This window comes from Halictus rubicundus, chromosome 1 (assembly GCF_050948215.1).
Source record: "Halictus rubicundus isolate RS-2024b chromosome 1, iyHalRubi1_principal, whole genome shotgun sequence".
In the NCBI taxonomy this organism is placed as follows: Eukaryota; Metazoa; Arthropoda; class Insecta; order Hymenoptera; family Halictidae; genus Halictus; species Halictus rubicundus.
The window spans coordinates 6,819,282-6,834,775 of record NC_135149.1 but is presented as its reverse complement, the minus strand read 5'-3'; the positions used below and the strand labels follow the sequence as shown (position 1 = coordinate 6,834,775).

The window sequence follows — 15,494 nt, the reverse complement described above, 5'->3', positions numbered from 1 at the left end:
AGAACTTTTTACCCAATCTTCTTTATTCAAGCACATATTGAGATAAAAAGAATACAAATCTGAATAAATGGAACTTGTCAGCATTATCTAATACATCTAATTCATACACTTAATAAATAAACTGTATGAAATTCTACAACGTAATTAATTTTTTGAAGGTTCTATTCATGAGTGTTGAATTTAATTTATATTTCAACTTTCAGTTAATTCACGATGCAGTACTTTTAGTGAATGCTGTGCATTTTGAATGAATCGTTCTGTTTATAAGTTTAATCCGAAAAATTGCATCGTTGCATAGCTGTTTAGTAAAGTAATGGCACTGAAATATTTTCGTTTAATAGATATCACAAAGTGAATCAAAAGCCCTGGAAATATGCGCACGCTCTGAAAGCTTTTATTTAAGCAGTCGGACTTTATGAAATAATGATCTGGTAAGTTACCGTGTCTGACAGAACACGATCCTGTCACTCTTTCACTGCTAAGTAAAATATGTTTACTTAATTTCGCTTACAGTAAATGTCCAAGTTATCTTCTCTCACATTTTAACGTGAATATTATTCAGAACATTTCGGGGAAAATTTTCCGCGCACTAGTTAAAGTAAAATTATTCATATCAATGATAATTCTTTTACTAAAAATGAAATTTGTCAGTGATGAACTTTAGTGATTACTAGACTGCGGATTTTATGCATTTATGACAAAAATGGGTAGACACATTTTAGTGCATGACAAAAACAAATTCCAAGATTTTCAATATAATAGATAGTTCCAAAACAATTTCACTGCATAGAATATTTTAGATTACAATATATCCCTTTTAGACTGATAAAAAATATGAGAAGGCAGAAAATCAAGTTAAAATTATTTGTAGAACACCAAAAAATAAATTCCAAGATTTTCATTATAAGAAAATAATTTCAAAATCATAATCTAGCCTTTTTAGACTGATTAAAAATATGAAGAGGCTGGAAATCTGCTTAAAATTATTTGTAGAACCCAAAAAATAAATTCCAAGATTTTCATTATAATAAAATAATTTCACGATCACAATCTATCCCTTTTAGACTGATAAAAAATATGAGAAGGCAGAAAATCAAGTTAAAATTATTTGTAGAACACCAAAAAATAAATTCCAAGATTTTCATTATAAGAAAATAATTTCAAAATCATAATCTAGCCTTTTTAGACTGATTAAAAATATGAAGAGGCTGGAAATCTGCTTAAAATTATTTGTAGAACCCAAAAAATAAATTCCAAGATTTTCATTATAATAAAATAATTTCACGATCACAATCTATCCTTTTTAGACTGATTAAAAATATGAAGAGGTTGACTATCTGTTTAAAATTATTTGTAGAACCCCAAAGAAGAAATTCCAAGTTTTTCAATATAATAAATAGTTTCAAAGTAACTTGACTACGCAGAGTATTTAAGATCGTAGTATTTGGCAAAATTTCCAGGGAAATTTCCTTTGGAAACTAGGACACTTCTAGCATCGAACTCGACAATTCCCAGCATAGTTTCGCATTGCGGGGCCCCCGGGTACGAAATTATTTTCTGATAGCGACATAACAGCAGGGGGAATTTCACTTACTTGCAGATTCCAATCGAAACCACCCACGTTGACGCCACCCGAATCTCGCCAGTGATATTCGAGCGTGGTGTCGTCGATCACGTCGATCACGGGACAGACGACCGTCGTGGAATCCCTGGCGATGCGATCGAGAAGTGGCTCCAGCCAACCTTCAGTGCACTCGCAATGGCTGTCCAAATATGTCAGCACGGGTGCTTTCGCGGCTGCTGCACCGAGCAAACGGGCTCTAATAAGGCCCTCACGTTTTTGCGCCCTAATGATCTGCACCTTCGGATAGTTCATCATGTAGTCTTCCAGTTGACGTTGGAGATGCGCTGCGGAGATGAATACGTCGGAGATGAATATTAGAAAAGGAATATGTAACATATATATATTAACTGATTTTAATGAATAAATTTAATATCTTTCTTTTAATATTCCTTATGCTTTAACCCTTAGCACTCGAATGGCGCCTGTAAGGCACCACTAAAAATTGCTGTATCATTATTCAAAATATTTTTTACATTATTAAATTTGTTTGTAATTAATAAATTAATAAACCATTCGGTATTGTACGAGTCAGTTGCACCATTTTCGTATGTATAACATGAAAGGAGTATATAGTATGGCAATATTCTAGGTCGGAAGAAATGCTCGTTTTGGCGTTAAAATAGCTTCGAGTGCAATGGGTTAAAAATGGGTATAATTAATATAGGCACAGTAATTGGCACCCCCACGGTAATTTGATCCCTTATCCCAAGTATGCAGAATATGGTCACGTGAAATTAAGATCTTCAGTTTCGTATAAATACTGGTATCCAACAAATCATATCTAACGATTATAGAAGGGAGTGGGGGGGGGGGCTAGTAATAATTAACAGTCGCCGAAGATTTATTCTTCATTAAGCTAACTCCACTAAAACCTCCGTGGCCCCATCCAAGGAGCTTAGTTTAACTGCGGATAATATAAAGGGATTTCGAGGGCCGGCGCTGAAAACGAATGCATCGATTAACCTCGCGGGACAGGCGAATTATTCGAACAGAACTGACAACGCGACACTCGACAATCCGTAAATTTGGTTTTTTTTTTGACAAATTCTCCAAACAATCCTCTTTTGTTTCCCTGCCTTTTAATAACACGCTTGATACAAAAATTCATTAAAAGCGCGTTATCGAATGCACCAAAGAGAACGGTTGTGCGAAACGTTTTAATTAAAATTCAATGTCTGTGCTGGTATATCGACGTGTCACGTGACGCGTCACATCATGTTCAGGATCGTTAAACACTATTTGCCAATTACTGATTCTTTCGCACTCGCGGCACGTAATTATACGAGAAATAAACGTTTCAATCGGGGACAAAGGACGGTTTCCGCTAGAATTCACTGGCTTTTAATCGTATAAATCTATCGACGCGAAAGAAGATCCACGGGGAAACAAAAATTACTTTTAAAAATATTTGTTCCCTTTGTTAGCGAATTTGTCATATTGTAGTGGTCACTTCCATGACGAAATGCTCCGAAAGATAGCAAATTAATAACTCGAGTTGTTCTTTTACTTTGTACCTCCTATCCAAATTACTTTCTATCGAAAATCGATTAGAAATAAACTGCTACGTGTTTCCAACAAAATCGAGTAGATCAAATGGGGAACAGTAAAAACATTTAAAGAATGTGCAAAAAAATGTATGCATGTATGTACGTGGACGTTATTTTTATTCTATTAATATTGTTAAAAGAAAGAACAAATTTTTATTTAATCCCTGCTTTCTGCGATTGATCCAGGCAATTTTTATTTCGTACAAAAATCCACATTTCAATTATGAAGAACAATAACTTTTCTGCAACATCGAAAATTTAGTTGCTGTTATTAGCTCTTTGAAACAGTGAAATATAGTAAAAACAATAAGTTAAAACTCGCTGACAATAATATTTTTAGGATAGGGAACCCAATTACTGTGCCTATATTAATTAGTTTCAAACCATAATGAATCTTTGAAAAGAGATATTACAATTTTTTTCATTAAAATCAGTTAATATATGTGTTATATATTTCTTTTTTAATATTCATTATGCTTTAAAAATAATTAATATAGGCATAGTAATTGGTACCCCCGCAGTAATTGGGTCCCTTATGTATAGTAGTGCAAACAAATTAAATATTCACTCTAATTTATTCGTCATTCTTTTCCCTATTATATTGCTGCAAAAATTATTTTATAGTTTATGAAATTAATTCAACACAATGAGATGGAATAAGAATAAAAATAGGTGCCACAATAATGAAGATCGTATTTATTGTTCGGAGAAAAAGCTTATTTTTTTGTTTATGGAAATTACAGCCAGGCCCTCGTGGTAATCTTATACATAAAATGCTGGAATTTCCATGGAACAATGAGAACATAATGAAAGAACGAAGAATAAGGTTCATTTGCCAGAAAACTTCCAGAAATTGCTGCAGCAATTAATTCCTAATAAATTCCTCCAACTCCGGCGTTCGCGTAATTGAAGTGAATCGAGTATTGCAAAATTAATTACAGCTTTCCGTGGCGAAGCATCCTCTTCATTTATTATGTAGCATCGAACATTGTTTGCAAACTGTTCGATCAAAGCCTGTGAATGAAATTTGACACTTATTGCGCGACTGGCTATTACATGCAGCTATTTTGCTTCGGAATATTTCCAGGCGTATGGTATGCTACAGTGTATGTAACAATATTAATGTTCGGGGAAATTTTCGAGGGAAAATACTTTGTTCTAAAATAATACTGTACTGTGATTTTCATTATTAAAATATTTTCCGTTTCAGAGAAATATTAATTCCGAATAAATTGATTAAAAATCATTTTTCGAAGAAGAAATAGACGAAAAGAAATAAAATGGTTGAACTATTTGTTTACTCGTAAATTTCGTTTTTCTCACGTTTCACGCTCTTAATAAATAAAAAAATAAGTGTGTTACATTTTTGTGAGCAATTTTGTTTCTCAACGTTTCTTTGTCGTATGAATATTTTATTTTCACGGTGATTAATCAAAATGACGATTCAGTGATTGATACTTTGATTTTAATAGTACTAAATCATAAATTATTTTCATACTGGATTTTTTAAGTAGCTTAAAAAGTAACCTATAAAAATTCATTCAAGTATTATAAGAATATTTACAAAACTGTTCTATAAATATTTATGTTATAATCGTACATTATTTTAATTCTTTCATAATGTACGTAATAAAGTGTACCAAAGAATAAATTAACATATTCAATATCGAAAGTAAATATTCACTCCTGATTTCTAAAAATTTATACGTGTATAGAGATTCGTAGTCTGCAGCTGGTCACTAAAAAAAATGGAGGACAAGCAGAAATTTAGTGTGCCGCGTCAGTCAAGCATTATTCTTACACCCACGCAACCCCAGCCTTCGCAACTGATAAAAGCAGTACAGAGAAGGTTAAAGGAGCTTATTGTGTCGTTCCTACGATAAAACAATCAGTCGGCTTGTAATAGGACACGCCAGGTGCTGTCCATGGTGTTGGTACCCATGTTTATGAGCCGCACTTCCGCCCGACGCGGAAGCTTATCTCGAGCTTTTAAGGGGATTTTCACGGGCTCCACGCCATGCTGCTTCCACCACACCACACCATCCCCTATTCCCTGTCAAGGGTTAATCTCGCCGGCCTTTCCGTTGCGATTTTTATTTTTCTTCACCCTTTGTTACACGCGACTCCTGCCGGACGGTTATCTACCCCCCTCGATCCTCAGGTGTATTAATAAGGTCTGAACGACCTCGAGCTTCGACCGATCGAGTCATTTTTCGACGATGTATCGAACCAATTTGCTTAAATTATTTGCTCAAGAAGAATACTCCGGCACGGCGAAGTGGAGCATTTTTTAATCAAGCCATTGCCATATAGTAACGAGTCAAACTCTTGATGAACGTTTCAAACACAATTTACTATATATACTTCACAAATAAATATAGATCTGCTATTTCTTGTAGGAAATTGTTAGAGACAAAGAAGTTTTAATTTTTCAATAATTTGTCAATCATTTTTATTGCGAGTGAAATTTGAGATGGTGATAGAAATGTAAAAATGGTGGTGGTTTGATTTATTGCATTCTCTCCTTCCATTGACAACTGAAACTGATTTTTTCGCTTTCAAGGCCACTTCATGGTCATGGTGTCTAGGTCGTTGAACTCATCTTGACGGCGACCACCACATCGCGTTATAAAGAAAAAACATGTTAGTATACAGAAACATGCGATGACTTTGAAAAAACCGTTAAAATGACCTACACAGGATTTTTTGTTATCATCGTCAGATGCACGCTTTAAAACCATGTATATCCCATTTAGTCGTTTCTCTTACTTCCAATAGTAGCGGAAATAATTTAGATGCTCGAGTTAAAATTAACACCCTGTATAAGTATGTATACAATGAATATGTATCTGAATATGTATGTGTATATGAGTATGTATTTGAATATGTATATGAATACGTATATGAATATGTGTATGAATATGTATATGAATTTGTATACGAATTTGTATACGAATATGTATATGAATATGTGAAAATTAATTTCGTGTTACGTCATTACTAGATCCTATTGCAGATCATAATGCAGTCTAGTTATTAAAATCACATTGAATTATTTACAATATACTCAACGAAATAATCTTACTTAATGCATTATCAGTATTTCATTTACATTATTGTATTTGCATTTTAAAACACAAATATGTGATGAAGGCTCTGCTTACAATTAGTTTCATAAGATCTTCATGTATTTCGCCCAAGAATATATTCAATAAATCTTCCAGTTCAATTTGTTAGATAGTGTGAAGTTACAATGTAGACAAGTTCTACAGCGAGTATCTTAATCCCTCAAGTTTTAATCTAGTCTGAGTGATAATATCTAACAGAGCTTCAGGATATTTAGTAGCGAAGTTAGGAGAACTTTCGGTTGTATTTTTGCAGTACGAAAAAAATGTTTAATTTGATCGCGAAGGATCGTGAATTTGTGTATGTTGTAACTGACAGTTATTATGAGTAACTTAAGCAATTAAGTTACTAAATAACTTAAGCAACTAAGTTACTAACAGCTTAAGTAATTAAGTTACCAATAACTTATGTTCTCATGCATTATGTTTCCACCATTTTTCTATTCTGCAAGAGTGAAAACAATGTAAATTCAGAACCGTTTTTTAAAGAAAGCAAATGGCATGGTCACGTAAGAGGAAGCTCAGACAATAATAAACAAATGAACGCGTTGTATGTGTATGCTCATGCTATATAACAATATGAAACATGCACACTGCGAAAGAAATTTTTGAGACAGCCTAATATTATAATAAAAAATCAGTTGAATTTTCGAAAATAAACATATAAATAAAATGATAATGCTAATAGACGATAGTCCTGATTGTAGGCAAATTAAGATGACACCTGATAAAAGGCGGAGGTAAAAAAAATATTATTTATTAAGTAATATGGCCCCCTAGCAGAAATCGTACAAAATCATTTTTTTGGTAAAATGTTGACATCAATAAATAATAAAAATTGATTTCTATATACGTAAAAATCGCACGCGTATTCTTCTTTCTCGCACCATATAACTTTACATGAATTTTATCTTTATAAATATCGATGATTAAGCAATGTAACTAACGAATATCGATTCTACGAACCTTTTATCGAGTATATTCGAGCACGCAATATTTGAACTCATTTAATTCGCAGGAAATATTTCTTTTATCAGACCAGGAACAACTTTTGTTCTTCGGGTCAATTCTTATCAGGAGAGACAACATCTAGAGTAAATTTGTGTTGCTAATTCAGTAGACGCAACAAATTATACCGTCGTCCGCTAAATGTCTTGGTCCTAACAATTAAAAATTATAAAGGGACCACCCCTTCGTCCATGTATTTCGCGATGGAAGAAAAATAATAATTGCCCCATAAACTTGCTCCCCGCGGTGTTGAAGTTCGCGCGTCAAACGCAGACAAATCTGACTATCATGCGAGGTAGCGAGATCGAACGAACGAACGAACGGAAGTCCGTGGAAAGGTATCAACGTGTCGGCGTCGTTGGCATGTATCAACCTGTCGGAATTTCCCGAGTACACGCGAAACATGTCGGCGAAAGCTTTCCCTTCTATTCACGTTGACCCGATCGTTACGGTGCTCTCGCGGACCCCGCTCCACACGCTGGAGATGGATCGCGATTAATCGATCTATCGCGGAGCTATAGAACATCGGCGCGATAACGAATCACCGGGCTGAATAGGGACAGGCTTGCTCGCTCGAGCAACTATTATTACTGCATAACGAAACTCTTCTACTCGAACTCTGTCCTCGTCGATACTTGACGCATCGACTCGTTTTTCCGTTCGGAATAATTGAAAAAGAAATCAGAGGATTTCAACGCGTCGCGTTCGCCGGTGGAAAATTTAATGAAATTGCTTGGGTTAATATAGAGTTAAATTGTTCTCTGAAACACAGCAGTTGTTTATGCTTATAGGAAAATAATTGGAGACTCCTTGTCAAACATACTAAAAACTTCAAATTTTTCTTCTCTCCAATTGAAAATTCTGAAAGAAATCTGACATATTTTAGCTATTATAATGCACATCTATGAATTTTTCAGAATTTTTAGCTTCGAAACCGAATTTTAAAAAATATAAAACATTTTGAAATGCCGATTTCTTGCAGAAGTTATGGGTTATTAACATATAATTTTATCAGATTTTTCAAAGTGGGGGCACATAGTTAACAAAATCAAAAATCGCTATTTTTTACCTTTTCATATGATTCATATAATTAATTTCTTTGGTTTCCTGTGCAAGCTTTTTTAGAAACATGAGGAATTGGCATTTACTAGCAAATTTAGATTAATAGCACATTCAATTTTCTCTACTCAGCTTTCTTCCTTAAAAATGCAGTTTTCTAAACTTTATGTACATGTATGCACAGTTCCATTCCTTATTAAAAGCACTTCATTAAAAACACACTTTTGTACCAGTTTATAAGAAAATCGATTAAATATTTCTGTATAATATTCTACCTTTCGAGTGCTAATAGTAGGTCGAATTATTATCAATTGTTTGTATATCACACAACATAAGTTCTGTCAACAAACGGTAGGAATTTCGTAAAAAAAAAAATAGTGCAGGGAATAGGTATTTATACTGTCCAGTATAATTTTGATTTAAGAATAATAATAAGTAGAAATTTCGTTAAAAATGTAAGAATAAATATTTGTGTTATATTAGTGATGGCGGGGTAGAGGCAGTGTTACAGATGAATTTAAAATCTGGAAATAGGTTTAGCGATGAATTGAAAATCTATAAATAGGTTTAGAGATGAATTTTTGAGGCAATGTTGAATTTTTGAATGATTAGAAATTTACTGTAGATTCACTTACGCATGTCGGAGAAGTCATCCACCAAGATGATTTCTTGAATCAAATGTTCCGGCGATCTATCCAGAACTGAGTGAACTGTCCTTAACAATACTGACCACGCTTCGTTATGGAAGCATATTATCACTGCTGTTGGCGGAAGATCCTTCAGGTACCTTCCTGTTTCTTTGCACCTGTAACGATAAACGTATAGAAATAAATTAATAAAATTTGTCAAGCTTCAAATATGCCAATTAAATTCTCCAAAATTCAGAAAATTCGTTTGATTTATCAAAAGGGCAAAATGGTGATTCGAAATTTGATAATTATCTAATTGTCGAAAATATTCACTATAGTGAAATGTTCGATAAATTGTAATGCCAAAGTTAATTTTTTTTCCAACAGGACCTTCATCATGACAAACGAAACTTTGTATGTACTGTAACAAAGATTTTGTTATTGTATTTACTTGTAATTTTATGTATATACAAAACATATATTAATTATGTTTCTAATGTAAAAAAAGATAAACAAAATTTATTATCATCCCCATTTACATGTATTACGATTTTTATAAGTTTACACATGTACATTCGTAACAGTGTTTGTTAGTACGAACTTCTATGAATAAATATTTGTCGTTTATCATTTTGTTTATTACTCAACTAAACTATAACGAGTATAAACCATTGATATAAGCAAACTATTTAAATTATTTATTTAAAAAGTGTATTTAACTGAATTCTCTGATTCAGTGAACCAAAGCCAAATGCAATTGGAAAGCACGATAATTGACCACGCTTCCGGCAAGTTTCTCGAATAAGTATTCGAGTCAGCTATAAATTCGACGGTACGGTATTAATATCTTAATCCCATCATCGACCGGAAGATACGGATTACGGAGAAGAGATACCGACGGAACGATAGGGGCCAAAATACGGTAATGCGATTAGAAACCACTGTGTTGGCAGAATAAACGGCCAGGAGGTGTACACACATTTCTGAGCTCCCTGTAGGCCAAGATTCCGTGGGTTCGTTTGATACGCCGCGCCGCGGCATCGGCGTATCGCCTAATAAAGCTAATGTAGATAATACGCTCCGTAAACAGTGAAGTTTCTCTGTTCCTTAGTTATTACGGGCATCTGTGTGTGCCTTTTACCTTTGAACCTGGATGTATAGTTACCGGAACGACCATAAACGAAGTACTTAGTTTTAAGTATACCGCGTATCTCGATGCATTTACTGTAATTTTAAAGACAAGAAAATGTGCACCCCTCGTTCACCGAATCTATAAACTGTGTAAAATAAAATGTACAAAACGTTTTCTTGTTCCTATTCACTCTTAAAAGTTCTTTTAATGATCAGTAATATTGAGATTAATTATTAAGCACATTTATTTTAAATGAAAAATTTTGAGCATCGACCAAGTGTTTTGACAGTTAAATGTAACAAATTGCAAAAATGTTCAAAATTAAACAAATTGTTGTAAACAATGTAAGCGCGGCTTCTTGAGGTCTTCTCTTTGAGCGATACCGAACTGTAGACGGCGCACGTGGCGCGGTCCCGGCGCACAGTGCCGACAAACGGCCTGTTTTCGGCACTTCTCATAGTTTGGTTATTAATGTATATATACAGGAAATTTTTTACAGACAATTATATTTACCAATATAGTTAATAATTTTAACAAAAAAATAATTTTTAGAAAAAAAAGAGTCGGGATGCGTCAGTCGTTCGGAAACCACCGTATAGTCCTCGTGCATATTGTATAGTGTTGGAAATATATATTCTATTCAAGCCATCATAACGCCATCGTATCTATTTGTTTCTTTCACGGAATAATCACCTGCCCGCTGCTACAATTCCCACTAGCAGTATAACTAACATAAATTGTCTATGTTCACCTGCATAAATACCACATACAACTTGTCAGAGGTTTGGATATGTTTAAACCAAAAAGTGGAAACACAAGAAATAATAAAATAATATATTTTTTGACTATCTCCTACCAAAATTTTAAAACTACCAAACCTTTTACATCCTACTTCCTCTCATTTCCTAAGTGTTCGTTATAAATCTAGGCAATTCTGTAGACATTAACAATGTAATGATTAGAAGATGATGTTATATAATTTTAGTATGTTTTAAAATGCAAAGATATTTTTTTACCACAATATATTATTTGAAGAACAATTCATTTTCGTGAATAATATTAGTCAAAAATGCAATTATATTATACTCTGAATATTATATTATAAACTATACATTTTGTAATATTGTCTCGCGCTAGCCAGGTATTTTGAATTTACGATTTATTTAAAAACAGACATGGTATAAAATAATATATTAATTCTAAAAGTGCATAACCATTTACAGAGTATATTATTTTTGAAGTTATACAAACATTCATTATAGTTTAGAATCGAACATGTCACATAAAACATATTTATAACAGATATTAATTAAGAGTTTAATTAATATTTTCCGAATATTTAAAATAATTATAGCCATTAGATACAATATTTTCTGAATAATACAATATATTCACGATGCGGGATAAGTCATTCACTTTTTTTGGGATTATTGTAAGGTAATATAGGTCCCAGAGAATGAATCGTCGTTATCAAAAGGTAATCATCATTTGGAGCAATGTTATAGCGCATCATTTAAAAGGACCGCGGTCAAAGGTGAAGTTTTTTAAAGCGACGGACTTCACAAAGGCGTCACCGTTTCAGTCATTGCGTGCATTAAACTCGAGCCATTTTTTCGAACGTGGTTCCATTTGCACGAAATCATTTTGCGGTTTATATTTGCCTATTTGCATGGCATCAACTGTAAGCCAACTCGGTTTTGTGAATAGCGGGAGGGTGCAGCGAACAAGCAACAGGAAATATAGAAGCAGCTTACGTGGGCTTAGGGCGATGCGACTGTGTAGGAAAGAACGTGTGTGCAGTAGATACGCCGAACCATAGTCAGACAAGAAGGTAGCGACAGTATTCGAGTCACAGCAGTTACCTATCAACATTCTAGCCACAATGAACTAATTATAAAGCAGAAAACATCAAACCGTGATTCGCTAGATTTTTCGTTAATTAATTATTATTAATTTAATTTAATTCATTATTTTGTTATTTATTAATTAAATTTATACATTTTTAATGTTTTAATATTATTCATCCCTATTATATCGATTAATATAACTATTTATCACATTACATCTTTACACATTTCTTAATATTAAATTTAAGACACTTTTTGCTTTATTTATTGATGTTTAGTTTAGCTCTTCATTGATTTCTATGCAGCTACTTACAGATAAGAAAATTTTATTTTATTCAATCTATTTTTACAAATTGTTCAAATGACATTATCTTTGTACATGTGGCTGCTTGAAATTAACTAAATTTTATTTAATTTACTTCGTTCATGTTGAACCAACATAGAGAATTATTTCTTTCAAGATACTATATTTTACACTTATTTACAATCAAGAAATTTTTATTTCATTTAATTTGTTCCTTTCACATTACTTATCTTTCCGTAAATATAAAAACATATGATGCATGGTAAAAGGCTCGGATGTTGCATAATATGATATTTTTGTTGTAGTAATAATTAATTGAGATATTGAGATTGACTAATATATTATTCTCCATGATGGATTATAGATGCATTTGTTTGGAATCATTACTTTTGTTTATGGAAAGTATTGAAAAACAAATAGAACGTGGTATAAAATATATTTGATAAATGCTGTTGTGTGCATTTGTATCTCGAGCACAAGAACGTGTATACTCCGTATACGTGATTGCTTGAAATTGTTTGCAGTAGATAAATCAGTATATAGTCAGACGCGCAGCAGTATTATTGATAGAACACAAGTATCCAATAATATTACGATTTTAATATAAAACATATTGACATAGTCGATTGTTGTGTTATACACAACGAAATAGCAACATTGTATATCCTGAAATATTGATATTAACATGAACAGTAATAATACCAGAGTAATTTTCAATCAAATAGACCACGATTAATAGAATACACTATAAATTATGTAATTTTGTCGGTTATACCCTATCATTGCATAATGAATATCAGGTTTATTGGTAAGAAGATCAAAGTTTACTGGAACATATAATATTATAAATTAAACTTTCACTAAATGCCTAACATTAAAACGAATTTATAAACTACTTCTACTCCTTCAACAAAATTTCATTCTGGAAAGCTCTCAAAACTGAAATTATCGATGAAATACATATTTAAAAGAAGTAATGGGAAAAATTGAGGTTATAGGTAGTCAACGACAAATCTCTAAAAATGGTTTTGAAATGAACTTTCTAAAGGAAAACGCTGCAGAAGTCACTTCAATGTTCCAATACACAAGCAGGAAAAGCTGTGACGAAATCGACTGTATTTGATCGATCTCGTAAACCGATTTTCTAAATATCTTGTGGGAGGCACAAGTAAAATGCGAAATGTAACCACAATAAATATACTTGCCTTCGTGTTCTTTTAAAGTTAAACGTATTTATACGTTTCTCTTTCTTTTAATAGGATAAGACTTCAAAAACGCTGTTTCATAAAATATAATAATGAATAAATTTACTTATAAACACTCACACACTTACTCATTTACTTATAATTTATTTATTTATAAATTTCTATATTTTAAAAAATTTTATTTGTATAATAAATAATTTTATTTATTAATTTATTAATAAATATTTTTATTTATTTCTTATTATTCTATTTATGAATAAATAAAAGTCATTCTTCTATAGAAGATTTTTCGTTGCAACAAATTAATGATTTACCCAGGCTTTTAAAGCGTTACCTATTTATTAATGGTGAATTAATGTTTTTCAGGATTTTCTTTATTTGTAGACTTTTTCGACAATTTGAGAGGAACTTCATACATTATCGCGTTAATTGGGAATATTAAATCTTTGAAAAATTGACGTCAGAATATTCCGAGAAAGAGAGGCAATTTTCCCTTGTAGGTCATTGCACGTCAAATCGATCACTATTTGACATCGACGTCTAGGATTCTCCTCAAAGTGAATCATGATGTATCGCAAGTGAAATTAGGATAAGGTGTTTATGTCGCCGCTCTGCTGCTTCGGAATTTGCACATAAAATAATTTATTACATTTTCATTAAAAAAAAACCGTCTTCAGAATATCTAATTTTATGTGTTCCTTGCACATGCCATTTTAATTAACATCTACCTTTAAATTTTAAGCACAAGAAAAATGTCTGACAATTTATCTGTCGAAAAGATTACAAATCGAATTAAAGAATTCTATTGTTTCTGTTCAAAGATCGAAGCACCGCTGTAAATAAATAGTAGTAAAACATCGGTGATCTGAATCGATTTCGTTCAATTTCGACTATTACAAGATCCGTCGAGTGAATGGTCAAAAAAGACGGTCTCCGCGATTCTCGTGCAATATTAAACTGTTGGCCGTGCTATGGCAGACAACGGTAGAAAACCGTCCGACATCGTTCCGTGCAACTGTCACTGCGGCCCGTTAATTTCACGAGCGTGTTGCCGCGGCCACGCGGAGCGGAAAAACCTTTAAGCCAGTGGAAACAGTGCGGATCGTTTCTGCTCGATTGCCGTTCAACAGCGATGATATCCTCTTTACCGCCTCCACCATAAAAGGGCCTCCATTGTTGGTTGCCTGGAAATCAGCCGGGATTATCGAATGAGAAAACGGAACCCGGAACTCCTTCCGTCCTCTCCTCCGCATTTTTCGATGGTCTTCCGGTATTTAATCTCCCCTCGTTTCCGCAAAACCTGACGATCCCATGCCCGCGATCCTCGTGCCCGTATCCCCGAAGCGCGAGGACCATTTCTGGCAAAGCTAACATTTGCAAAGCGAACCGGGTAATGCGCGCCAGTCCTTTGGAAATAGTCAATTTTTGTGGACCGGCACGTGCTTCCACGCGACCGCCGGAACAAAAAAAATGTTTAGTGGCGTTCTGGCAAACTGTCAACCTCCCCTTACCCGAGACGATCAAATATCCGCCAATTTTCGAAATGAAGAAATTTAGGAAATTTAATACTGAAACCATCCAGCACTCGCAGCGACTACTTTGTGCCGGTTTAATTATAGACTGCGGATTTTTGCGCAAAATTTTCTATATTAACCATTTGCGGACGAGAACATTTCCTAATTTATTTTTCGCATTTATTTATGGTCGGATGTATTCGCTTGTACACTGAATAGCTGAATATAAGAGTTAAGAAGACAGTGTTGTGCTCAATAAAAAGTTATGTGACATTTTTTGTGAGTAACCATTCCCTTAAACATTATTCGCAGTCTTAATTATGAGAAAGAGATGTTGAATAAAAATATCTAGCACTTTTCTAATCTCTTAATAACCTTAATAACTCGATGCGAATACTGGGACGATCTCAAATGCTTTTAATGTTCCTACTGTTCTCTATTACTTCTACATACTTCATTCTCCGCGTACACCTAATAAAAGTCCTAATAACATTAATCCT

At 33.3% G+C, this 15,494-nt stretch overlaps 1 protein-coding gene across 4 annotated transcripts in view; it reads right to left on the bottom strand.

Annotated features, from left to right (window-relative positions):
- Pgant9 (polypeptide N-acetylgalactosaminyltransferase 9) overlaps window positions 1-15,494 on the bottom strand; it is a 537,713-nt gene that overhangs the window by 45,276 nt on the left and 476,943 nt on the right. For all 4 annotated transcript variants that reach the window (XM_076786727.1, XM_076786738.1, XM_076786719.1 and 1 more), the window contains 2 exons: window positions 8,999-9,168; window positions 1,595-1,908 (listed from right to left, as the gene is read on the bottom strand). In XM_076786727.1, the coding sequence (XP_076642842.1) occupies window positions 1,595-1,908; window positions 8,999-9,168 (484 nt within the window). The remainder of the gene's footprint in view (window positions 1-1,594; window positions 1,909-8,998; window positions 9,169-15,494) is intronic.